Genomic DNA, 26488 nt, shown 5'->3' on the forward strand with positions numbered 1-26488 from the left:
ACCTTATCAACACATAACACTTCATCATGAACAGGCCTAAACTGTTCTTATGTTCTCCCTCCTTTTCCCCCCTTTTGTCTTGTGTTTCAAGTCAGCAATTTGTGCTCTTCGGAGGCAGACCATCTGCTGAAAAAGAGATAACATCAGCCGCTCTGTTCATTGCAACTGATAGTAGCATGAAGAGTGAGAATGAGTTTAGTCTGCATAAAAAAAACAAGGTGGAAACAGGCTGAAATGAAAGCTACGTGAATCAGCCCTTTTTCCAGCAAAATCAGATATTCTGTTTCCCACAGTTATCTATTTATATATTCCAAGTGCATGGGGGGAGAGAGGGCAAATACACAGATGCAGAGTCAATACGACCCCATCACGGCAGTGCCTAAAATACACCCTGGGTGGAATTCTATCTGATATTTGTTGGAGGCAAGCATGGATGCAGGCAGCGAGAGGTTGAAAGCAGCTCCTAGAATTACCCTTGTGTTTGCTTTCAGAGTATAGATCTTAGCAAGAGAAGGGAGGGAGCGGAGGGGGACGGAGGGGTGGCGGGGCAGTATGCAGAGCACTGAAACGGAACAGAGCCTATCATGTGAGTCTGCTAGTTAGCTAGCTCAAACTCCCTCCCTCCCTCTCTCCCTCGCACCAGAAGATGAAGCGGAAGAATCTGCTCTGCACCTGTGAGCACCCTTCATTTCACTTTGCGCGTCTCCACCGTGAGGATTTTTTTTTGCCGCGTATATACCAGGCCGTATCCAGTGGCTGGCTTTGTGAAGTGGGCTGGGATACACTCCAGCAGAGTACAGCAGGCTGTCTTTACTGACACCTCACCGAGATGAGCCATGCGTCTGGTATCGGGGGGTCTGCTGACAGCTCGCCGTAAAGAAGATGAATCTCGGGTGCAGAGCGGGGCTGCTTGCGAGTGTCATGGCAGGCCAGTGCAGAGGCGTGGACGACCAGTAACATCATTCCACCGCTACCCCCAGTTTCCCCCTGCTGCTCTCTCACATTTCCCCTCTGATGACATGATGGATATGACTCCGTCACCCTCGCAGCGAGGGTAGGATGTAACAGGACAGGGAGCAAGTGAAGTAGACAGAGAGATATTGGGAAGGAGAGGTAGAGATATATAGTAAGAAGGAGACAGAGTGGGAGGTTGATGAGAAGTGGGAGGCAGGGAGAGAATATATTTAAGAATGGACAACATAGATCTTATGCATAATTCATTGCCTCCGAAATTTCTTTGAAGATTTCTTTTTTTTGTACAACTTTACATTCACTCAGCTTGGTGTGTTTCAGCACTTTCTGCTTGAAATGCCTCCACCATTACAGACTCCACATAACGGTGTTACTTGGCCTGAACCGCATTTTTTTTTACGTGTTTGATGTTTTGCGGAGCCTCACCGGTTAGAACTTTTTTGCCTTCATCCGAGGTTGCCGTTGGTTACCTGCGTTCAGCGCACATGTCTGTTGGCCGAATAACTAATGTCTCTTTGGGGAGCCTTTCCTTTTATGCTGCTGTGAGGCTGTGCTGGGACTGGTGTGGGTATTGATTCGGTTGGTGGGCTAGAATTTCTCTGGGGAGCTAATAAAAATAATTACAATAAGATCATCAAAGGCCTGACCTTCTGTTGCACACATGAATAAATATGTGACAAAGATAATAGAAAAGACCTCTTCTATGTGTGTGGTCAGTGTCAGTGGCGCATGAGGGAGAATGAATAATAGTGATTTTATCCTGGTTTTAACCAACATGTTTAAGTATGTTAAACAATTTATACACCTTTAGTTTTATTTCACTGGTAAATGTGAAATGAAATATATTGTTCAGAATATGGGATAAAAAAACCCAAAGAGGGAGAAAGCATGCTCTAAACTGCACATTTCTTGGATTGCAAAATTGTATCCGATTGCAGTGAAGCTGACATAAGTAGCCTGGAAGAAAAGGCAGAAGAGATTCTGCTTCTGCTTCACTGATCCCTCTCTGATTTCATTCTCTGTCTGTGCGCTTGTTTGTTTGTTCTCTGGTTCCTGCTTTCCTCCAGGAGTGGATGACTGCACAGCAGTGGTGAAAAAGTAATGGTGGTGTTATTGCAGACGGGGGGGAAACACAGGATTTTTGATTGGAGCGTGTGCCCTGAGACCCAGTGAAGTGCACTCGCCTCAGCTCAGAGAGCACTTGATTGCACAGCACCAATGATCGCATTAAAAGGGCAACAGAAAGCCCATTTACCGTAAAGAGAGTGAGAAAGGGGGCCCAATAGGAAGCTGCAAATTGACTTTCACTTCTGTGAGAAGCTTGGTCTGATGGCCAGGTGGTGGGCATGTACATGAAGTTTTTTTTATTTGGTGGACACCACCACAGTTTGGTCTCCCAGGCCGCATGGGACTCACATAAAAAGATACACACATGAAAGTTGAAACATTTCAGTTTTTGAAAGTGAAACAATTGGCTGTACATGCTGATATTACCCTGTCTCAAGATTGATGGACCTCTTTTAAAACCTATATCATGGCATATAAGGATGTGTCTTTTAACCTTTGCTACCTTTACACCTGACTACCTTCACTCAGGAAGGACACTGACCAGTCACATCTGGCCCTCTGTGCACCCAGCTCGACTTTTCCTGGCAGTGAAAGGCCAATTGTAGAGGCATCTGCTGCGTTCATTTCCACAGGAAAGAGGAGAGCAGATGGAGACTCAAGGTTTAAGTGATTAGAAGGCAGTAGATTGGAATACAAATTGGATTTAAAGAAATTAGACTGATAAAAATCGAATGGAGTCACCACAGTTCGGTTGCTGTGCATGCGCACTGGCCTTAGTGGAAATCCACTGCAGGGCCTGTGGATTATGGGGGGAAACAGATGCTCCAGGGAGATAAGAATAAATGTGCATTTGACACTCCAGCCGAGGGAGATGGGGGGTCTTCATGTCTGTCCTTTATCTTGCCCTCCATTTATCAATGTCACGGTGTTAATTACTGCTTCATTTATTAAATCTTCAGTTTTCCACATAATGCCAATGAGGTTAGATCATGCGCTGTAGGAGCAGGATATCTGCCCCCACCCCCCACTACAACCCACTCACTGTGGCCCCCACTAAGAGCAAGACACTAGTCCTGATGAGTAATCAATGAGAGGGAAATGGAGGGAATTAGCCCAAATTAGGAAGAAGAGAGAACAGACTACCTCCTGTTCAGGGGTCAATATGCCACTGTCTGATGTCTGATCCCTGTTAAGGCAAATAGTGGACTAGTGCACATTAACACAGTAAATGCATGTGTTTGCATGAAGCTGTGTGTGTGAGTGTGAGAGAAAGAGACCTTGTGGACACACATTCACTTCCCTCAGAGTCTTTGAAGTGTATTTTGTGCTGATCAGTGTTTTTCTACCTAGGCCTGTCCTTTTGCCCGCAGACTTTTGGACAGAAAAGATCGGGTGCAGCTTGTCCCAGTTCCCCCCCTGGGAGACTCAGATATGAGGACTGGTGGAACATGTGCAAACCCAGTCAAACAAAGAACTGGAACCACCACTATTTTGCCTTCACTCCATGTTGAAATTAGCCCTTACATAAGCACAAAAGGCCTACGTGGTACACTGCTCCTCTGTACACCAGACATCGTTGCTATTACCCCACCGCACTGCCCCGGGGAAGGGCACAGTCATCAACTCAGCTCAATCACATACACACCTGCAGCAGCTAATTTTAAGACAAAGAGCCCAGCGCTCGACTTCATACAACACTGACTGGTTAACGACTGAATCAGAGTTATTGATGCATATTGAACATGGTTCAAATGAAAAAAAGAGTATAAAGAGACGGCTGTTGGAAAAAAAGTTTGCCTTATTTTTCCATTCCCTTTATTGTGTCTTTGATTGGCAGATGCTGGATCAAACTCTTTGATTGCAGCATGGTTTCCCATGGCCTCTGTGATGTAAATGTGTGTGTGGCTTACAGCATCTTATCTGCATGGTTAAGACTTGGTCACAGACACACAGAGCAAGCACTCTGACTTGGGGAGCATTATCTTAGCTGCCAGACCCCCAGAGCTCACCCACTGCAAGCCCTAATGAAAAGAAGCGGGCCAAGGTTTTCAGCCACGGGGGGATTAGCATTTGACATGAGTCTGGACCCCGGCATTCATATTCACATCACACTACTACTGCTACAACAGTAGGCCCCGTAGTTTTTATGTGTTTGCACCCCAATGAAAGTCAAATATATGATTTGGGTGTGCGTGTGTGTGTGCGTATACTTCACATGTACACCGACTGTATGCCTCCATTCACTGTTCACCCATGGGTCCAATTACCCACAAGTCCTTGTATATAGGGTTGAGAGGAGCAGATGGCTGCTTTTTGACTAGCCTGATATGGTGATTAAAGGACTCAATATATGTCCTTTACATGCTTCTAACCCAAGACAACCATTAGTTTGAGTGTTCAATCCATCTTCCAATGGGTGCAGGTTGTGGAGACAGAGAAAAAACCTAACTGTCTTTGTCCTCAGCACCTGTTTTTGAATGGACGTTAGCTGTAGTCTGCAGGTGAAAACTTTGAAGTTAATCAAATTTGATTCGGTTTGCTGGTTCTTTGTAGTGGTTTATTCCAGCTGTTTTGGTTGCTGCATTTCCATTGCCTCATTTCCATGGGCACCGTTACTGTATTAATGCAGGCCATTAAGATGATATTTTCTTCCTTCAAAGAACACAATGTTAGCTTTACCGACATACTCGTACACAAAGACGCTGCTTAGTGGTTTGTGGCTGTGTTTGTAAATCAGGTCAAATATGCACAGAGAGCAGATAATCAACATATATTTTGGACAGCAGTTTTCCTCGGAGGCATGCACATCGTTAGACAAGAGGAGACTTTGAAGTGAAGAAGTCGTAGTTAATTTTTCTCCTTGGCCTGTTTTTTTTTTTTTTTTAAACATTGAAGTCAAGTCAAATGTATTAAATTTTTAAAGCTCAGTGTCACAAATTTGCCTGAAGGGGCTTAAGAATCTGCACAAATATGAGTCTATTCCTTACCAATGGTTACTATTTATTTCATTTTTTAATAAGTTATTCCATACTGAATTTTTATACAACTGTGTCTGGGCCAAATCCTGTAGCTCCCTCTGTGGGATCTTGATGTCCTTCCAAGCTAAGTGGTTTATTTAATCTGTGGCTATTAGTTGTGTTTATTTATTTAACCACTAGCTTCCAATTTTCCTGTTGGAAGTCGTGTTCATGGAAGAGGCTTTTGAAAGCATGTTTGATGAAAACATCCAAGAGAAACCAGCCCGCGAGTCTCAGTGCTGTTCTTCTACTGTATGATTAATTGCATCTCTTCTTTTTCCCTCCAGGATCCCGTCTGCGCCAGGAGGACTCCCCACCCCGGATTGTGGAGCACCCCTCTGACCTGATAGTATCCAAAGGGGAGCCCGGCACTCTCAACTGTAAAGCAGAGGGACGGCCAACCCCGACAGTGGAGTGGTACAAGGATGGAGAGCGGGTGGAAACCGACAAAGATGACCCACGTTCTCACCGCATGCTGCTGCCCACCGGCTCGCTTTTCTTCCTGCGCGTCGTTCATGGACGACGGAGCAAGCCAGATGAGGGAGCCTATGTCTGCGTTGCCCGGAACTACCTGGGAGAAGCTGTCAGCCGCAACGCATCTTTGGAAGTAGCATGTGAGTCAGGACTTTGTCCCCTTCTTTCTTCTTCCTCATTTCCTCCAGATACCTCCAGATGTTAAAATATAGAGTCAATACAATCTGATCAATACAACAAAGTGGAGAAATGTAGAAGACTGGATTTACATTGATGTTTTATGTATGCAAAGAATATGTATAATCAATGTTTCCCTCAGTACATAACGGTAAATGTTGTTGTCTCTAGTGGAGGAAATAACACACACAAATCAACATTTGATTTGAGGCGGTGATGATAACACTATTCATAGACTTTCAATTTACTGCCATCTTGATGCGTGTGTAAATTAAGTTTTATTGTATTTGTCGCTACACCTCTGAGTTGGATGCAAAGCTACCATGAGACTTTATGAGAGGGGCATGATGGCGTGGCAGATGGGTCTCCCACAGGTGGGTGGGGGCGGGACGACAGGCACAGATCAAAGTCCTGATGGACATTTGACACAGGCCTCCTGGACAGTGTTGGTGAGCTATGACGGGCAGAACCTGAGCTGTGGGTCGAATTACCTTTGAAGACGAGACTTCCCCCAGGGGGGGCTCAGGCTGGTCTTCCCACAGAGCGGCTCCCAGACCTCAAACTGCCCATGAGGTGGAGTGGAAAGTCTTCATGTCCTTCTGTTGTTTTAACTGGTGCTACTTGTAGTTGTATAGCCATGTGTTTCAGACAAAGTATAACATGGTTTTTAGTGGTGTGCACTTAACTTTAGATGATCCACTTGGTCTGTGTGATTTGAGCACCGAAGACGAAAGTGTATGAATATAATGAATATGATGTGCTATTGTGTTGCTCAGATGACTACAGTGGTAGTAGGATGGGTCTTGTGATTGGGAAATGGGCCGTGTGTGTTGATGGAGGAGGAGGAGGAGGAGGAGGAGGGGCTTGGTCTCTGCATCCGATCCAGTCCCCTGCCCTCCCGAGAGCCTTCCAGCTGCCCCCAGGTGCTAACTGCGTGACAGCAGCTTGATCTATCGATCGCTGTAAGAGGGCTCCCCCAGCCTAAATGAAAATTCATGAAAAATTGATGAAGTCTCCCGATTATTTTATTTTTCCCCTCTCACACCGTTTCTTAGCCTTTCTTTTCTGTGTTTCTCTCTCGTGTAATTCAGGTTGCGCAGCAGAGGGGTTTGAATACAGAGGTATTGACTATAGAGTGGCTTAAAGGTAATAGGTGAGAGGTCAGGAGGCCAGGAGACGAGGGGATAAGGAAGAGCCAGCAAGGTGAAGAAATAAGAACACACATATTATGGATATATTACCAGTGATGCTGGGTTTGAGAGAGAGGGGATAGAGTTTAAAGCCTCAGGCCACACTCGGAGTAAACAATAACACAAAGCTGTACATTTTTATCAGTTGAGCTGCAAAGTAGGCCCACCCCCACCCTCGGCTTCCACTTAGGCAAAAAGATTTGATTCAGGTTTAGTGATGATGACACATCACTATCACTGTACTGGCCAAGTAAATACACAAACACCCAAATCTTGCTGTGAGCAAATATCTTAAAATGTGTACCTTGTAGCAGTTTTTCTCGCTTCTAAATTTATTTTCTTAAAGGAGAGTAAACGACTTTTGACATCTTGGCATTTAACTTCTTCTACACAAGCACAGAATAACACAGCCAACCACTCCCAATCTAACCCTTAACCAAGACCAGCTCCACATTTCCATTTAACTGTCCATCTAATGATGTCACATCATGCACTTCTATAGGTAAACCAGTATTGGCACCACACCATCTCACACAGTTTTGCTCATATTGACCTGACCTGACCTGAGCAAGGACACTTGATTGAGATGAAGTGTAGGCGTAGTGCCGGAGGATCAAGTGCAGTTCAGCAGAAACAGTTACTATGTCGCTTTAGTATGAAGTGCAATGAAGTTTCATTAAAGTGCCATCACTTTTGATATCCACTATTCTAGCATGAGCATATCAAAGCCGATAGAAGCGTTTTACAGTGAATGGAAAAAATGAGCAGAAGATGGAAACATGAATAAGATATGATGGAAGGCACCAAAAATGGACACAATCAGTGCAGCACTTGTGTAACTTAGCTCAGTTGTTTTGCCCTAGCGGTCCCTCTCTCTAACTGTCTTATATAAACAGTAGTATTAGACTTGTTAGTCTTGTAAATGTGCAGTGGTAACAGTTTAAATAATCAAGCTTCCTTTATTTGTAAAATACAAAAACAGTGTGCTCTCTATGTTTATTTTTGTTTTCATTGAAATTAGCCAATAACAGATCCCAAACAGCAGAGAGAGGGCAATTTTGTGCAGCGCTCCACGCCTGGATTGTTGGGCCCTGGGTTTTCTCAGCTTTCTCTTTCAGCCAGGTCTTCAGGGGGGCTTTGGGGGCAGAAAGAGGTGGGGTGCTAAATCCTGCTGCATTGGCTTACCGCAGTGATTAGCTTTATCAGGTCCTGACATCCGTCTGGTGATTGTAATACCAAAGCTAATCGCACAAGAAGAAGAAGCATTTAAATCTATATCCCTGTTAGACTGGGTTTGTGTTTATGATATGTCTCAACCCCCCCACACACACACACACGCGCGCGCAGACTCGTCCTCTACCTCCCTCTCTCCCTCCCTCGTATTGAACACACCTTTGCCTCCTTCCGTTCACGAGTGGTTGAGCAGGACCCTGGTGGGATAATTGAATTGCGGCTCTGAAACAGATTGAACTCAGTGTCCACAGAGCAGAGTGGCGCTGCTGCATGCAGGACGTCCAGCTGGGCAGCTCTCACCACTGTCTCTGCGGGAGGAGGAAAGGTGGAGTGCAAAGGAAGAGGGGGAAGAGGCCTCTTAGAGGTGCCTCTGCATTATTAATGTGGGCCAGATTTGGGGGGGGGGAGTTCTGCCTCTGCTACGGTCAGTGCTCCAACCATGTCTCCTTTAAGTATTAGCTGCTGAACACGCATGCGGATGGACAAGAGCATGAACTGCCTTACGTTGTTTAAGTCATGCCTGTGCGGAGTGTGAGGATAATGCCCCCGACTTCACTTTGCTGCATTTGGAAGATATTTCATCCGAGCTTTTGTTGTTCACTGTCCTTTTTTCTTCAGGAGACACAAAACTTGTAAACAAACTGCCTAGAGGGTATCTGAGCCGCCTTCCTTGTAATCTTATTCCTCCTCCCAGTGCGGTCCAAAACTGACTGCGGGGCCAGTTATGGGATGGATGTGCTGCATATAAGAGGGGATGTGCCCCCTTTTCTCTTTTCAGAATAAACTAGGTCAATGAGCAGGTTCATAAATCATTGTGAAGCCTGTGTCAGAGAAGCTAGCTGCAGCCACCGCTGCTGAATAAATTGCTAGCACTGCGGATATCTATGTATATGTAAGTGTGACAAGGCACACCTGGGGCGATAGGCTCCTCAGGAAAATGTTAATTAGCCCCATCTTTTCAGGTGGATGGGTAGCATGCGTACGCAGTGCTCCAGATACCAACGTGCGGGGTGGACAGTTGCACTTTAAATCGCGTGTCAAATGCGATGCAGGCCATCTGACATGTATGTGTGTTACATGTGTGCGCATGGCAGAGGAACGAAGACACCTGAAGAACCTTGAGGTTTATATCTGTATCCTTTACTCCTTCGTTTGTAACCTTTAAAAATGCAAATGACGAAGAAATTAAACAGATGTCTTGGGTTGGTACTAAATGCCACTTGGAATGGGATTGGATGACTGTTAAAAAGGTCCTTTGATATCATCTAATGTACCGCTTCTGCAATTAAGTGAATCGTTAGGTAGCATTTGGTGCTCGTACAACAAGGTAATTAGCAGGAAAATAGAGTTGGGAGAGGTGTGAGTGCTGAAGAGAGGAGGAGGGTACCAAGCTGTTCGTGTTGTGTCCAGCATGAGGGGAAGCTAATAAAGGGACAGGCCAGGAGGAGCAGGCCAGGTGGGGAGTCGGGCTGAGCTGTGCTGCCGAGCCTTTCACAAGCTCATCTGGACTCATTATTCCATTTCAGAGATGAGAAAATGGAGTGACGAGTGCACACAAACAACACACCGGCGCACACATACACAAACACCTGCCCTCGCGCTCCTATAAACCCCGGTAGGCCGTGGTCTAATCTGCGCAGAAGTCCTTGAGAAATAATGAAGGGTAATGAAGGAAGCAGCAACAATGTAGCCATTACAGCGTATTAGTGATGCATGCTACACTCCGAGGGAAAACACCAAAACTTAGCACTCTCTAATTTGTATTTAAATATGTTTTACTGTCCCGGAACATCTTGATGTGTCTGTTTCATTATGTGATGGGATGCATAGGACAAAGACCTGAGGAACAGTCTGAAACAATTACATTTTTTTTTAGTTGTTTTGTAATTGGGTAAAAAAAAAAATCGAATCTGTTTAAGACATTTGATTGGCTCATGGGATGCCTATATAAAATCCATATAAAATAAATGAAGAAATAAATGACATTTTGATTATTATTCTGCAGTTTAATTGATATTTCTCACTGGAGGTGAGCAAGAGCAGAAAAAAAGCAGTGATGTGACAGATGAAAAGCAAAAAGCACAGATGCAGAAAAGGCGGGAATGTTACTCTGTGATAAGAAAGACGGTGAGAGCAGGCAGGGGTGTGAGAAATATCTTCCCCCGATAAACTGTGAAAGTAAAAATCCCTGATTAAATGTGTCAGCTCTGTGTCTGTGGAGCTGGAGTTTGCTGACCTCTGTAAAGAGGTGTTGTTATCTATTGGGATTTACTCACACAGTGTTCCGCTCACACACACACACACACACACACACACACACACACACACACGCGCGCGCACACACACAGAGGTCTCTCCAGCCTCATGCAGCACCATGCAGATTGCTTTTATATCATTTATCAGCCGCAGACGGTGACTGTAAATGAGAAGTTCCCACCACAACCTGACTCCTGCGCGATACATGAAAGAGACTGACCTGCAGAAATGAAACACAAATTTGGAAAATAAACTCTCCCAGGAAGATAAATCATAGGAACATGCAGTAGTCAACACCAGCACTCTGACCTTTCACTGTCACACACACACATGCAATTCGTCCTGAGACTGCACTTTTTACTACCCTCAGTGGGCCTTATGTCCCAGCTCTGACCTCCCCAACTCCACCATGGGAAATAGACTGTCTGCATTGCCTTCTTACCTTCAGGGGAAAGTGAGGGAAATGCTGAAGATGGGAAATATAGCGCACCTGGACTGTGTGCTGAAGAATGACAGCAGTAATGGGGTAGTGCAGCCGGCGCTGAGGACAGAGATGGAGAGTGTGGTGAGGAGGTACAGGGAGAGATGGGCCACTTAATGAGATCCACGTTTGTGAGGACGTTTGACCATCTCTCTCAGCCTCTGATACACACACACACACACACGCGCACACACACGCACACACACGCACACACACTCCTCACCTCTCTACTTCCACCACCGTGTCACCTTCGAGTGTATAAACTGGATTAAACAAGTGTGTGGCGCTCCGTCATGGATGCCACGGCCCCCGTCAGAAGAGGAGTGAGCCGTCAAGCAAAGAACGCTGAGGCAGCCGCTTCTCACGCCCATTAGTGCCCGGCAAGATTAAGCACCCGTCGCACTGGGTTTTGTTGTGTTTCTTTTATACACCCTACTGTCGCTCCTTCACACTCTCGCTCTTTCTCTCTTTATAGTGACACTGTTATTGATGGCCTCTCCACTCTGACAATGCAGGTCTATTGCTTTGTCTCTCCTGCCTGCCTGTGTTTTTCGCCACCTCTCTCCTCACTCTCCTTGCACCCCCTGTACCCCGAGCGTCTCATCACACCCGCGTTTCGAAACTGCTGGGTGCTCGTTCTGCAGTGACTGAACTGTGAATCAGCATTGCGCTTGTAAATTGTACAAGCTCGGCAGCAGCTTTTATACAGACTCAACACCTCCAGACAAGAACCTGGTATAAAACAAAACGTGCCCTGCCTTGATGCTTCTTTTCCTCTCATCTGTCACTTTGGAAGAGAGACTAAGTAGTAAATTATTGAAAACCGTCTGCAGGCTGATTATTGATCAGCTCTAAAACACAGACGGGGTTAGATGCTCCGGCTTTCATGGGTAGATTGTGCTTTGATTTCTGTTTTAATATTGACTCATGGTTGCAATTTATTCAGGCCCTGTGTAGTTTTCAGATGGTCATCAAAATATAGTTTTTCAGCCTGTGTGAAGATAACCTTAACACATGGGGTGTACGACTCTAATCCTCTGTGAAACGGTTGCACAGGTGTGCCGTTAGCCAGCTTTTTTAGATGACTGTGTCTGATACCACTCTATTTGCTGACAAGTGGGTGAAGGGGACAAGTGAGTGATAATAATATTAATGGAAAAATGTGACCCTGAGTGAAATCCCTGTAGACGGCTGCGTTCTGAGGGTGGCTTGCCATTGAGTCCAGCCGGGATTGGATCCTCTGACCCTTGGAGAACTCTTTGCCCTCTTCTATCCACCCTAGATCTCTGTCAAACCATAATTCCTTAACCCAGCACTCCCGTCCGATGAATGTGTCCCTGTTGTGACTGACCTCCCCCACCCACCTTCCTCTCTCTCTCTCTCTCTCTCTCTCTCTCTCTCTCTCTCTCTCTCTCTCTCTCTCTCTCTCTGCCAGACTGCCAGAGATGGTAATCCATCATATGGAGGTGGGGAGGAGGTGACAGGGTGGAGGGCTGAAGTTCAGGCGCTAGTTGATATGGGTTAGAATCGAATGTCGCTGAAATTGATTCACCCTCTGGTGTGTGGAATGGTGTGTTATTTCTCTGCCGATGTTCAATGCTCCCGGTTCAAATGCCCACTGTTTCCTTGGTGACGTTCTCACGCCCGTGAACACACATTCATTCACACGCGTATGTGCCTTTTTGCGCAACACCAGGGTGCACATTGCTGCTTGTGGGGATTGATCTTATGAAAGGGTCATGTCTCAGCCAGGCCCACGATTCAGGCTGTTTATTTTGGGTTAGGACTGTCACACTGTACACTGGCACTCTGATGGATATGTCTTGTCGGAGGATGTCGAGCACACTTGCACACAAGTACGCGCCCGCGGTTACACAAGCACAAAAATGCACACAAACGCACACAAAAAAAGTGTTTAAGGTAAATGGCTTTTCTGGCTGTTTTTCTAGTTGTGCAAACACTGAGGACGGTTCCTCCTGAAAGCAGGCCTGCGGGAGCAGAGGAGACATGGCATTTCAGCTTCATTAGATCAGGAACTGAGCTGTGCGAATAGAGCGCAGGAAACCGGGGGAAGAGGGGAATACATGGAACACATATTGCAAACTGACCTTAGGAAGTTGAGGCTTTGCTGCTCAACATTGTCAGCCCATGTGGGTTTAGATGAAAAACATTTTTTTTCTGTTAATTTGTCTTTTTTTGTTGCTAAAAACTCGTTACCAGGCTCCACAGAAGCTCTGGGCCACTGCAGAGTTATCATGGGTCCGGATGTGTTATGACTTGGCGATCTCTTGATGGCATAGACAGATATTGTGTTTGGCTTGGATTACATTTGCTGTAAGGGACACCTATCAGCCACCAGAACCCTCAACAGCTGCAGACCCAGTGTTGAAACCTGATCGCCCAGTCTCTGCTGTCTCCTCTCTCTCTCTCTCTCCTTCCCTCTTCCTCTCTGTCTCTCTCTCTTGCTCTCTTTTCCTCTTTACCCTTTTCCACTCCCTCACTCTCTCATTTCCTTTCCCGGGGTTTGAAAGTGATACTCAAAGCATTTGATCACTTTCAAAAGTGAAGGGAGACAAGATCAAATGTTTAAAAGAGTGGTTTCTGAGACAGCCGTGGTTCCATTTCGTTTTACAGCCTGACCTTTACATGACTGCACCGCTGCTGCATCCATTGGGCATATCAGCAGAGGAAGTTGGACGGCTGCTGTGTCTGAGTTGAAGGTGACCTTGCGTGTTGCAGAGTTAATGGCTTCCCATTTCGATGTGGAGTGTGTCCTAACTGCTTGCCTTTGCCTGTTAGACTGCTCTGGGATCAGTCCCAGGCTTGGCCGAGGTGAAGAAGGGGACAAGGAAATTTGATGTTCTTCGTTTTTTTCTGCAGCCACCGGTTCACTGCGGGGAGCCGCTGCATCCGCTCTGCCGAAGAAGAATAAACGTCAAAGTCCCTCAGTTCCGGGACGGGGCAAAGGTGTGATCTCATAGAGAGAAGCTGGCTACCTCAGTTATGTGTAATGCGTTGCGACCAGGTGCAGTGAGATGACATCACATGGTGAATGAGACTGGGAGCTGTGGTATGTGTGGCCACCTGCTTCTACAGCTGGGAGGATGATTAGCAGCTAGCCAGGCTGATTATTAACCAGCCAGACACTCATCCAGCCAAAGGGACAGACAGACAGACTGGGACACTGACAGACATTGCACATTGCCAGATAGAAGCCTGCGCATTGGTTGGCACAGTAGAGACCAGACAGACTCACCCAGACCACTTAAGCACTAGCATGGCCAAAGGCCAACTGAATAGAAATCAGAGCACCCTATTCAAATGCTAAGCAGAATCTTATCTCAGTGCCTCTTGCTGCTGCCCCTCATGCTCTACACTGTCCAGGGCAAAGCTATTAACAAACATGGAGGTGCCTCCTGTGTTTGTCTATGTTCTACCATGAGTGTGTGCGCGTGCTTAGTTGAGTTTATATTCATTAGTTTGTATGTTTCTCTTTCCTTGCTGGGTTGAAGAGAAACTCAGAATGAGTAGTATTTTGGAAGATATTGAGCTAAATCCTAAGGAACACATTACATTGTTTGTGTGTTTCCACTGATTTCTCTTGATGCACCAGTTGAAACTCAATAATGTCATACACAACAGTCCCCGCCACCCAGTGAGACAGAAATGAAGGCAGTGAATCATCTTAAGCGTGGCTATAATTGCAGGGATTTGTCTTGGATCCACCGAGATCGTCTTATTCCGCAGGAAATGAAATCTAACGACACTGAGTGATCACCAAGGGGGTGTGTGGCTAACTGATGAGCGCGCTCATTTGACTCCACCGATCTTTAAAAGCTATTAACGCTCTCCTGTTTCATGCACAAATTAGGCTTCCCCACACAAAGGCACACAGGCACAGCGGCACATAGATGTTTGGAAGTCATACACAAGACTGGGTTTGTAAAGGCACATATGCATATGCACACCCATGCATGTACACACAGACACACACACTGTAACAGCCTCCAATATCCCTTTTTGTCATCCAATTGGCACAGTGAGCGTTTGCCCGTTTGAGGCCTAAATGGCACAGTAAGGGAAAAATGAACCCCAAGACACCACGTTGTAATGGAGCTGAAAAGAACAGCTTAATTGGGCAACATAAGCCATGCCCAGGCATTAACTGTGAAATTTACATGTTAGCTTTTTTCTTGTCTTTCTTTTAAAGGTCCCTGTGGTATTCATGTGGAACAGACGCATGAATTACAACTCTGACACTTCATGAATATCGATTTGGCTGCTGCTGCTGCGCAGGAGGTTATGGAAAATGATATTATTCAAAACATGTTGAGTGGGGAACATCTGCAATTAGTCGGTTGTTAGTTTATGCAACTAATGTGTTATTGGTTTAATTGCCTGTTTTTGGTAATTCACTTATCCTCTCTCACTCACAACCTTATTCTGAGAAAAACATCCTCATCGTTCAAAATGAGGTATAATTCAGGAATATTGCAGAAATCTTAATTGGTTTCATGATCCCTAGACGACCATGTGACTTTGAAATGTTAAATTTGATATGGTAAATTGCTCCTCTTATCATATTCTCCAACCCCAAGCAGAAGGGAGTTGTCCGTATGATTTAGCTCCATTCACAACAGTTCAGAGGGCTGATGGGCTGGTTGTACCTCTGGGTCCAGATAGGCTGACCTTTGGCCGGCTCTGGATTTGACCTATGACTGACCATCGATTGACCATCATCTGACCCCTGAAAACAGAGCTGCATACGGGTCCATTTGGCAGTCTGGAGAGCATCTCCAGCATATACTGCTAATACAGTTATGCTAGTGTTATTGGGAGATGTATGAAAGGAGAAATACCCGGGGAAGGCAGGGTTATTCCTGTGTCAGAGGAAGAAGAGCACAGGTAATTCGATTACAGGCTAAAGGATATGAGCATCTGTCAGCTTATTCATTCTTATAGTGCTCAAGTTCTGTTGTTAGTGCAATAACCTGAAAACGAGATTGCAGCCGGATTCAACTCGTTACCTGCTTCATGACAAATGGAGGCCAGATTGTTATTCTGACATACGCGAACCCTTTACCCTCCTTAATTCAGCACATAGTTTATCATTTTACGCTACAATAGGCTGTTTCTGCTTTGTAAGACGTTTTGTGAAACCAAACCTCGCACAAACCTCCTACATTTGCTGAGTGCTAGACCAGATTGTGTTATCTCCCCTCAGCATCTCCACCCCCCCCACATCCCTCCTTCATTTCTCCCTCATCCCCTAAACTGCTGTTCCCTAACTGGCTGTAGATGATAACAGTTTCAGCCCAACAGCCAAAAACGCCCATCCCCAACCCCCATTCCCTGCTATGAAAAATCAAATAGCAACCCAGTGACTGACTGCTAATAAAATTAGGAGAATTTCTCATAAACCGCAATAAGTAACTTGACTCGATAACAGATGCTGATGAGGGCGGGAGAAAGCAATGTGATTGGGAAGAAGAAAAAAGAGGGGGGTTTATCATTCATCTCCAAATCACTCAAACGGTGCCAACTGGGGTGTTGATTGTCATAAATATTCCTGGACCTTCAATTTTCACCCACACGCCCCACCCCCCACTTCGCCCCCATAAGAGCATCTCACCTCTTCTAACTGCATCCATGTGCCAGCGACACCGCTCTCAGTCCTTTCTCCCTGTCTGTCTCTTTTCTCACACACAGCGAGGGGGATGGTTGGCCCAAGAACGTGGCATCATTAACTTTCTTGACTGGCAGACGTTAGACGTGCAGAGGGCTGTCCTGTCCCACCCCCTGCTGGGTGTCCCTCAACCCCCATCACTCCTCCCTGTCATCCTCCACCCCCCACGACCAAAATGGTCCATCCACAGATTTCATACACTTGATGCTCAGTCAAGGGTGAATGAGAGTATGCATGATAATAAAAAAAAAAAAATTGAGTGTCATGGTTGTGCTATATGTGATTGCTGACATGTGCGCATGTGTATTGTAGTCCTGGGTTTTATCGACTATATCAGTATCAAACTGTATTGGAGTGTTTGCAGGCTTTTTAAAAGTGTGGACAGTCCACTACCTCGCAGTGTCAGGAGTTTTTTGTTGTTACCACCAGTGTGACACGTGCTGCTGAGCTTCCTGTGGCGCAACGCCCTGTCTCATTAATCACAAGCCCCGTGCTGGAGCCCTGACAACCCACAACCTGGTGGCGTCCCACCGCCCCTCCCGTATACTGGGAAAGGCTTTGCAACGTTCGTTATCTGCTCACAGGAAGAAGGCAACACAGCGATGACAGCTGCCAGTGGTCATTTGAAGCAAACCCCCCAACCCCCCCTTTCCCCTTTTTTTTCAATTGAAATTCCTCACTTCATCGTCCCCGTCCAAGCTTTTTGGCTTTCTCTCGTCTCGGGTTCACAAGTTTTGAACCTCCAGGGCAAAGGTCATAGGATTTGCCAGATCATCGTGGCAACTCTCCGACAACCTCAGATGTCAGTGGAGTTGGCCGAGCGTGACGGAGGCAGGCGAAGACTCCGCATGGCCGGCCCGCTTCCTTCTTGAGAGCAGAGGAAGCAGGACAGAAAAGGAGAGAGAAGTGTTTTCTATTGTGCATGCTCTCTCCTCGGCTTCAGCCTGTGTCTGGGGGTTGTAGGGGTTGTGGTCGCGGGGCATTTAGATGTTCATGGGGGGAGTGTTAAGGGCTTGTTGGGGTCCAAGTCAGACTTGTACCGTGGGGTGCTGGGGCTCAGAGCGCTGCAGTGGTCTAGTTGTGTCATAAGCGTGTAGCTGAGCTGTCACTTGTCTCTAATTGGCTTAGATCAGCCCACGAGAGGCTCAAAGCTCACTGACCCACCCTCTCTCTCCCTGTCTCTTCCCCTACCCCTCTCTCATTAGCTTTTTTTTCTCCTCTCTGCCAAGCTGAGACAGTGGTCTCCACATGGCCCTTTCCATTGGCCTGTTTGATTCAAAATCCCTCTCTTATTCCAGTACGGCCTCTCACTTTCTCCGTCGGTATCTGTGTGGCTTTTTGGCTCAACCCCTCGCAAGGGGCAGGCGACTGGAATGATGAGCGAGGACGCAGACGGCGGCTTGATCTAATCCTGATTGGAGACCTGATTGATCTGGGCCCTGGGGTCGTCACAGGGTCAATACATGAACTGATGATAACATGGTTCATCTTTAGGGAATAAACCTATCACAGCACTCTTGCATGCCTTTACACCTCATATCAAACCAGACTACTCCTATCAGTTGCCGCCACCATTGCAGTTAGGATTGAATCCTAGCACCTGATTTACTAATTTCTGTAATCAGCCAGCCCTTCTGAATCCTGCCAGAGTGGGTGTTCCTTCTCGGCCAGTGTAGGATTTATGATGTGCTACAAGGGTTCAGGGAATGACCCTCTAGTGTGCATCTCTGATGATGTTCTAATTGGATGGGGTGACCTTTCTTCACTGTAATTTTGAAGCGTCCTTGGTCAGTGGGGGTGGGGAGCAGATTAAAAAGCAGCAGGGTGGGCTGATTGATGTGTGCTGTGGTTGCTGTGGCTGTGGATGGACAGTGACAGGTAGAGGGACAGTAACATATGAGTCCACAGCTGTTGAATGGGAAGGGATATACAGACTGATATGTGGGAGGTTGCTACATCCAGGCTGACTGATTGCTACCTTCTGGTACATTATCCCTTGTAATGGCTACGTCTATGACTGAGTGGTGGGGGAGGTTGACTCTTTTGGTTTGTGTATGCACCGGGGAATGTGCCAAATAACACAACTCATGACAGTATCAATAATGTGATCAAATGTGTCATATCATAATAAACACTGACTGATAAATTATTTACACTATGGTCACATACAGTAGCACCACAAACAGCAAAGTGAAGGTTTCTATTGTCGTTAGTGTTGTGATGAATCGGTTACCTCCAAAAAAGGGGAGCGCCTCCTGTTCTGTGGAGATATAACAAAAGGCCACATATATGGTTGATAACAAAATTGATTTTGAGACGATGCGCATCAGGATCCGTCTCGTTGAACGCAATGGCTGATTGATCAAATTGCATGTTTTGCTTCAAATTGATCAGAGAACCATAATGCAATGTCGAAAGAAAAAATAAACTAGAGGTGGATGGGACCCAATTTGCCACACACAAATGTATTATAATACATGAGTTTATATAAATATATTTCTAATGGTTTCTATACAAGCAATCCCATATTAAAATAATGCCTTGCAATATCATTATTTTCATAGATAAATGCAGTGTAGATAAATATTAGTGGTATAAATATAGAATGTGTATACAAGTGTTTGTGAAAGCTGCTGTTTATCCCTGCTTTTGGCTGCTATTTTCCTTTGCATTCATGTATAGCACTGTCACCGTGCTCACAAAGCTCCTGGCATATATTTATTTATTGTGTCAATATGAAATTTGCTGTGCTTTTCTTTGTAGCCAGAATGAGTTGAAGTGTGGTGAATGGGCTTGTTTTGGTGCATTGACTGGTGGATCCTATTTTGACGGCGTATGAAGCTGGAACTAATTCCCGCATATTTATTTGGCTTGGTCTAAGCAAGCTAAGCACTAACCCTACTTAATATTCCAGTACATGCTGACAGGAAAACCCTATTGGTGATAGGAAAAAAAAGAGGCTGCAACAGCTTTTGGAAGATTGTGAGTGGAAAAACTCAGAAGCTTCAGAATGTCAAAACAATTTACTCCCTTGTAAATGAACATGATGCATGCGTCAATCTAAGGTGCCTGAATTTCTTTTGTTATTTTATGTCATTTAGTCCCAAGCAAATATCTGAAAGCCGTGGTAAAGTGCTGAGAGGAAATAATCCACCCAATAACAAATTCTGCCAAAACCTCCTCATGGCTGTTAACTGGATTCATCAGCTTGTGCTCTTTCATTGCTTATTATAAATGGCTATTTGTACTCTAAAGAAGTTGTTGGATCTGAGTGGCATACGTTTAATATGCACAGTCTGTGCATGCACTTCTTGCGTGATCCTTCCTCTGTTGTGCTCAGATTGATCTCGTCACCCAAACACCAGCGTTCGTTTAAACCCTTCATCATTATTTTCCCCCTGCATCTCATTCGATGTGGACAGAAAAAGGGTAGAAAGATAAAAGACCACGAGGAGGAAGGAGAGGCTCATCCCTTTTCCCCAGCCATCTCCACCAGGCTTGAGACACTTTTTTTTGTGTACTGCATGTGAAAAGATCAGCTTTAACAACCTCAGCAAATATCCATGAAAAGGCTTGTGAAAGGACAAGGCCTTGAACCTTCTGTAGAACAAGTGTGTTTTATAAAACTGCATTTCTCCTTTGGTCTTTAATGCTCTACAGTCCCACACATTTTGTGTAAGTGTGTATTTTCTTAGTGGCTGAAGCTCCACTGTAGCAGTCAGCCAGCCCCAGCAGGAGACCCACAGTCAACCCTGTGCCATGTGAGAGCTGCGGGGAGCGGGCTAACGAGGTGTCCAGGCAGCTGACGGCTTTGTCCCGCCGCCTGTGAGTGGCGATGGCACAAAGAGTGTCCTGCAGAGAGTCCTGTCTGTTCTTTGTGTCTGCCTCTCTCCTCTGCCCAGCACTTTGGGCTACAAAAGGAAGCCGTGCGAGGCGGCATTATGGCATCAGGTGGATGAGGCCCTGCGCCCGTCCTCTCCCCATCCGTCTCCTCCCTAGACCACAAAAAGAGGATATACTTTAGCCTGGGATGGCTTTGAATGTGTGTCTTGTGCTGTTGGAAGGGGTCCTGTTCTATTTTCCCCGAAGCGCTGGCAAATAACTATCATAGCTTCCCCGTCCTCTTTTTGTTCCATCTTGCCTTTCTTTCCTGCCCTTTTCTGTCACACTGTGCTGAAGTGAGTGATGATCCAGAGGGTAGACGGTTTTCTGTCATGTGTTTGCTGCTTGTATTTGCTCAGTCTCCCATCTTCCTCTCTTTGCTCTCCTCTCTAATTTATGAACTGCTACACTTGAGTGGGCCTAGTGCCTATTAAAACCAGCACAGTGCCTGTGTTTGTCCTGGCCTTTCCTGCTCCGCGGGAAGCTCATCTAAAGCCCCCACTAGTTAATGCCACTGTAGGGGGTGAGCGAGAAACATGGACACTTTTGTGGATCCTCTGCCCACTGGAGGGAGAGGTTTGACGCTTCCTTTAAAAGGCCAAACTCATTTGTCTTTGTTGTTTTCTGTCTCTCAGGAATTGTTTAGAGACAGAAAGACAGCGAGGGAGATAAAGAGTGAAAGGGAGTGAGAGCAAGCAAGAAAACATGCCCGTCTTTGTAGATGGTGTGAATGTTTCTCATCTGGGCCATTGTACAGAGTGCTGTGGTTTCCAAAACTTTGGGGGGGTCTGATTAAAGTTGTGTGCATTAAATTCATCTTTAAAACATCAACATTCTTGAAAAATTAAGTACAAATATCCAAACGTATTCCGCAGTGACACATTTAATCTTTCCAGATTGCTCACATTTACCTTAGTGCGATGAATCAAACTTAGCCTGTGCCGGCCCATATGTGTGTACAGCCGTATAAGTCTCATCAATATTTAATCATTTGGACAGCAGGTGTGAGTAATGGTTACAGGCTTTATGGTACCTCAGAGTCAAGACTCTGAGCTTTGATCCTTTAACCTGTGTTACAGTCTTCTCTAATGGTCGGAGGAGCTGTTACTGCTCCAGTGAGTCAACAGCATGAGCTGAATATCCATATGGAAGCCGGACATGGTTCAGTTATGAAGAAGCAGCCACCGGCTCCAACAAAGAATCAACACCATCAGCATCAAACGGTGTATCCAACGCTGACAGCACGGCATCACTGCAATGGTTTATATGTGGATACCACTTGCTGAGCCGAACCGCAGTGTTTCTATATTGTCAGAGTAATCGGATTTAAAACAGAGGAACACCGGGGCAGACAACCAAGAGAGAACCACAAAAATCACAGAAAGGTTAGGAAGGAATCCCAAAGGACTACAAATCCCCTCTCTGAAATCTTATTGTTTGGAAACCATGAAACCGGATTCCTGTAACAAGTCTCTGATCAGTGGAGCCTCGGCCCAAAGGACTCAATTAGACCAGAACGGCCCTTCCTGACCAGGCCTTTATTTTGCCTCCTTGCCTCTCCCAGCATGCTGCTACCACTGCAGTGGAGCTGGTTAATGCCCCAGATTGGGAGCACGGCTATACAGCACACTGAGCAATCACATCACTCAGCCCTCTGCCCGTCTCATTACACACCAACGGCACAAGTCCACACCAGTGATGTGTGTCTGTGTGCAGGTGTGTATTGCTAAACAGTAAACCTATGGCACTCCCCGTAACTTAGTGTTTTAATTGGTGGTAGTACCGCAAACATATATTAAAAGGACTGACAGAAAATAGCAGTTACTGTTACATCGCTGCAGTGGGAGGCAGTAATCCAGAATTAAATTTTTAGTCATTTTGCCCTCCTTCACTTATGATTAGAGTGAATTATGATAATTTCTTGATTATGGTTTGGCCTCTGCCTGTGTGCGCCTGAGGACACTCCTTGTCTGAGCTCAACAGAAGACGTTACTAGGGAGAATGTGCAACCTACTGGATTACCAGTGCCAAACAACTTCCTTGGAAATGCCATAAGCACGAGCTCTTCTTTTTTTTTTTTTTTTTTTTTTTTTTCGGCTTTTTGCCTTTATTTGATAGTGATGCCAGTAGAGATAGACAGGAAATGGGGAGGCAGAGAGAGGGGGAATGACACGCAGGAAAGGTCTGCCCGACGCGGGATTCGAACCGGGGACGCCTGCGGCGAGGACTGTAGCCTCTACATGGGGTGGCCGCTCTACCCACTGCGCCACGCACCGCCCCAGCACGAGCTCTTCTTGCTTGTCAAGCTGCCCCTGCAGTTATTGTAGCACATCATAGCATCATGTTACTTGTTCCTATTTTTTTTCATTCTGATCACAATTGTAGAAATATTTAACCCTCCTTCATCTGTTGCTCAACATCATAAGTGTGTAGGTCACCTGTAAATATAATCTACAAAGTGTGTGATGAAAGAGAGACGGCACAAACCGTGAAATAGTTTATCTGATGTTAAGGGTGCTTGAATTAATGTATGTATGATAATGAGTCAGTGCATATATATGTGTGTGTGTGTGTGAGGGAAGCATCAGCAGGCGGGCCAGTGAGCGCTGTAACTTGGCTGCCATTGTGTCGAAACCCAATACCACGCCACTGATTCACATTCAATCAGCGATTCAGTCAGTGATTCAGATAATACAAACTGGATCAGCCACATTGCTTTCTTCACACGAAAGTCAATTAGACCTTCATTTAAAAAGCAAAATTAGTTGTTATAGATTTAATAAGTGACCTGGGCTGCGGCGGACTGGGCAGAGCCTGGATGGAGGTCCATGGGGAAATGAGAGCCTCCTCCACCAAAGCCCACTCATAATGACTTCTGTTTAGTCTTGATAATGTCTCCTAATTAGTTAATCAAAGACAATGGCCCTCTACATATACCTCCCACCTTAGCAGCTTCTGTCTGCTTCATTGAACAACGGCTCAGAGTGTAAAGCCTTGAAATCCCCATTCAGTCTCATCACTGGCAGACACACCTGGTTGGGTTTGGTGTATGCCTGCAGCAAGATGTACAACACATTCATTTGCTGAATTAATGTGAATGGATGCATGAACAAAAAAAAAAAAAAAAAAAAAGCAACGTTCCGTGTTATAAAACATGTAAGAGGATAATGAAATATTATAAAAGTAAAACACTTCGTCTCATGCGAGGTGTCCACGCTGGTCAGAGGGTCAATATAAAGACCCTCTGGGCTGGACGTGGTGGAAAAACAGAGCATTGACAAAGTGTCTCAGCACCCCTTGGAGCTGCCATCATTGGGTGAGTAATACTCTGTTTTCTCCATAATCAATTAGTAAGCCTTCATTAGCCAGGCCATTCATTATGTTGGCGTGTCAGGGACGGGACATGGTGCAGTGGTCGCCCCTGGAACGGGCACGTCAGTGGGTGCTGATACATGACGAGGCTCTCACGATCGCTCTTGCATCTAAAGAGGACGCGGCCATTACTTTGTTGCACAGTCAAGCAAGCATTACTCGACGTGGCCAAATCAACATCACTTTGTTGTTACACAGCCAGCCAAGTAAGCATTATTCATTTCACTCACACAGTTAAGTAAATACTACAGTACTTACCGCTCTTACACAACTAAATATTCATTAGACTATATTGTTAAAACCATTTGAGTGAATTTGTTTTTCAACCAGGGAAGCTGTGTCTTTTCTCAACACGGTCAACAGCACGTATTGGAGGGGTTCTTAAGATAAGAAAGTGCAAACAACGCTGCCTTTGGCTTCAAGCTTGAACTACAGTAAGACATCCTAAACATATCCCAATTACTCTGGTTTCTCGCAGCACTTGTGAATATTGCAGGAGCTTGTGAGCTGTGCTAAGAATCATTAATGTAAAACAGATGTTAGAAGCATTCCCCCGGTGCATCAGCTCTCATCGCTGGAGTCTGTACCACTGCGGCATCAACTGCTCCGCTTGTTTGGATGCATATTTAATAAACAGAATTGATTCTACTGTATGTATGTGTGTGTGTGTTGGTTTGTCAGCATTTGTGTGTGGCCAGTGTTAAAGATGCCCACAGCAGAGTGTGAGTCCTCTCGCCGTGTGTAATGGCCTGTGCTACAGAATTATGATGAGGGGCAGGCAGAGATTAAAAGAGTAAGATATTGAATGACCCTATGATGGATGAGAGCTGTTTGGGGATCAATTAAACACTAAGAAATTAATTCTGCCAGCGACATGCTCATTAGGGACTTGGTGAAAGGACGGCAAGGGGGAGAGAGAAATGTGTCACTGCTATGTTCTATAAATTTTATCCTTACAATTTCTGTATCATCTCTTAAATTTTAACCATGGCTTTATTCTAATACATAAAAAAAAAAAAACATTTCATAGTAGCTCTGAATGAATGCAATCACTCACACTATGTCACTAAGTGTTTTCGAAGATATGCTCTTTGCCACTCACTCACTTTACCAGATTGCTGACCTTGTTAAAGGCCACAGCTATGAGCTTCTCAATGCTCCTCTCTGAAAAGAAGCTGCTCCTCAGCCTTGGACTCCGCAGCTCGCTCTTTGTGTTTGCTCGGTGCTGTTGGGTTTGGCCGAGCAGAGAAACGGAGAAAAAAGTCAACTAATTACTGGAGCAGCTCGTATCAAAGGGGCCGCTGAGTGCTGCAGATACGGGAGCCAACAGATGTGAGTAACAGCTGCCATGTTGAGTGTCAACCTTCTCGGTGCTGTCAGTCTCCATTTGCCCTGTGCACGGGTAAATAATGTGTTGTCTTAATTCATTTGCCTCCACTTGCAACAGCCGGAGTGTAATGGATTCTAATATTAAACATGATCCTGTTCCAGTGTGCAATTAGTGTGTAGCTCCACCTATTAACACTTACATATTAATGAAGGTCTCCCAGGGTTTGCCGAATGGTGGTCGTGGGCCTAGTTGTTGTAGGGAGTGGGACACAGCAATTGGCAGGCGCCAGCGGTTGGGGACCTATCAGTCTGTCTGCCAGTGAAGGCACCATGGAACTTCTATGGTGCCATGGCAGAGCCAACGCAGCCCCTCCTCCCCTCCCCCTCTATGGGGAAGGAGATCCTGATGCGCTGGCTCTGGGGTGAGCACACAGACGGACAGGCGGGGCCGCTTGCCAAACTGGGCCAGACCCACTCTGTGCACCGACTGTTTGTCCGTGTGTGTGCACGCGCGCAAATGTCTGCTTGGGGGATTTCAATGTGGATGGACTGCTAAGTGGAAGTTGAGAGGATGCTGAAGGGGTGTGGCTGCTAAGTGAGGGTGCACTCTGCAGATGGAGGGGGGTGGAAGGTTTGCTTGCCGAGCAGATGTTTTAGGGGGTGTATGTTTTTCTTGGGGGGGTGTGACATGGTCAGTGAAGGGCAGTCAGGGGACTGTGGAGAGGACATTTGTTTTGTGTTGAGCCTGCTGTTCTTCTGAGGCCACTCATGCAAAAAAATGTGAAAGGTGAAGCTGGATGATTTGACATCTGGGAGTGAGCTCTGTCCCCTACCAGTGGTCTGATCAGCTGCCTCAATTATACTCGCCTGTGGACGCACACACAGGCAGCTGCAGATAGCTGCAGACACCACAGATGCGTATAGCTCTGCTTCTTCCACTTCTTTCTAATCTGCTTGAAGCCTGTGCCCTCGTATCAGCTCAGTAACCCCACAACAAATTTGAGGGTACACAGACATCTGCACAGTCTCATAGGCATCCTTTTCAGGTATGGAGAGTATAACTCTAGCTTCAGAGCTAAATCTTACCCTCTGTTGCTGATTTTAACAATGTGCCTAATTGAAACAGTGTTCTGAAGATGTTGGTGTAGCCTTTGGATCAACAGGCACTTTCTGTCTGTCTCTCTCTCTCTCTCTTTTTTTTTTTTTTACTTCTGCCGAGTAGTGAGATGCATTGATTATATATAATCATCATAGCACTCCTTTCATCCCCAGGCTGTCTGTTTGTCTGCTGCGTTGTGCTTCTCTCCGCTGCACAGCAAAAACAGATTGGAGTTTTCATTAAGGCAGAAAA

The 26488-nt window shown here is 45.8% G+C and overlaps 1 protein-coding gene across 20 annotated transcripts in view; it reads left to right on the forward strand.

Moving 5' to 3' along the window:
• robo2 (roundabout, axon guidance receptor, homolog 2 (Drosophila)) overlaps positions 1–26488 on the forward strand; it is a 274846-nt gene that overhangs the window by 120687 nt on the left and 127671 nt on the right. For all 20 annotated transcript variants that reach the window (XM_085796044.1, XM_085796039.1, XM_085796026.1 and 17 more), the window contains exon 2: positions 5345–5671. In XM_085796044.1, the coding sequence (XP_085652170.1) occupies positions 5345–5671 (327 nt within the window). The remainder of the gene's footprint in view (positions 1–5344; positions 5672–26488) is intronic.

The sequence above is a fragment of the Trachurus japonicus genome, chromosome 13 (assembly GCF_045865225.1).
Source record: "Trachurus japonicus isolate A0001 chromosome 13, Traja_1.0".
Taxonomy (NCBI): Eukaryota; Metazoa; Chordata; class Actinopteri; order Carangiformes; family Carangidae; genus Trachurus; species Trachurus japonicus.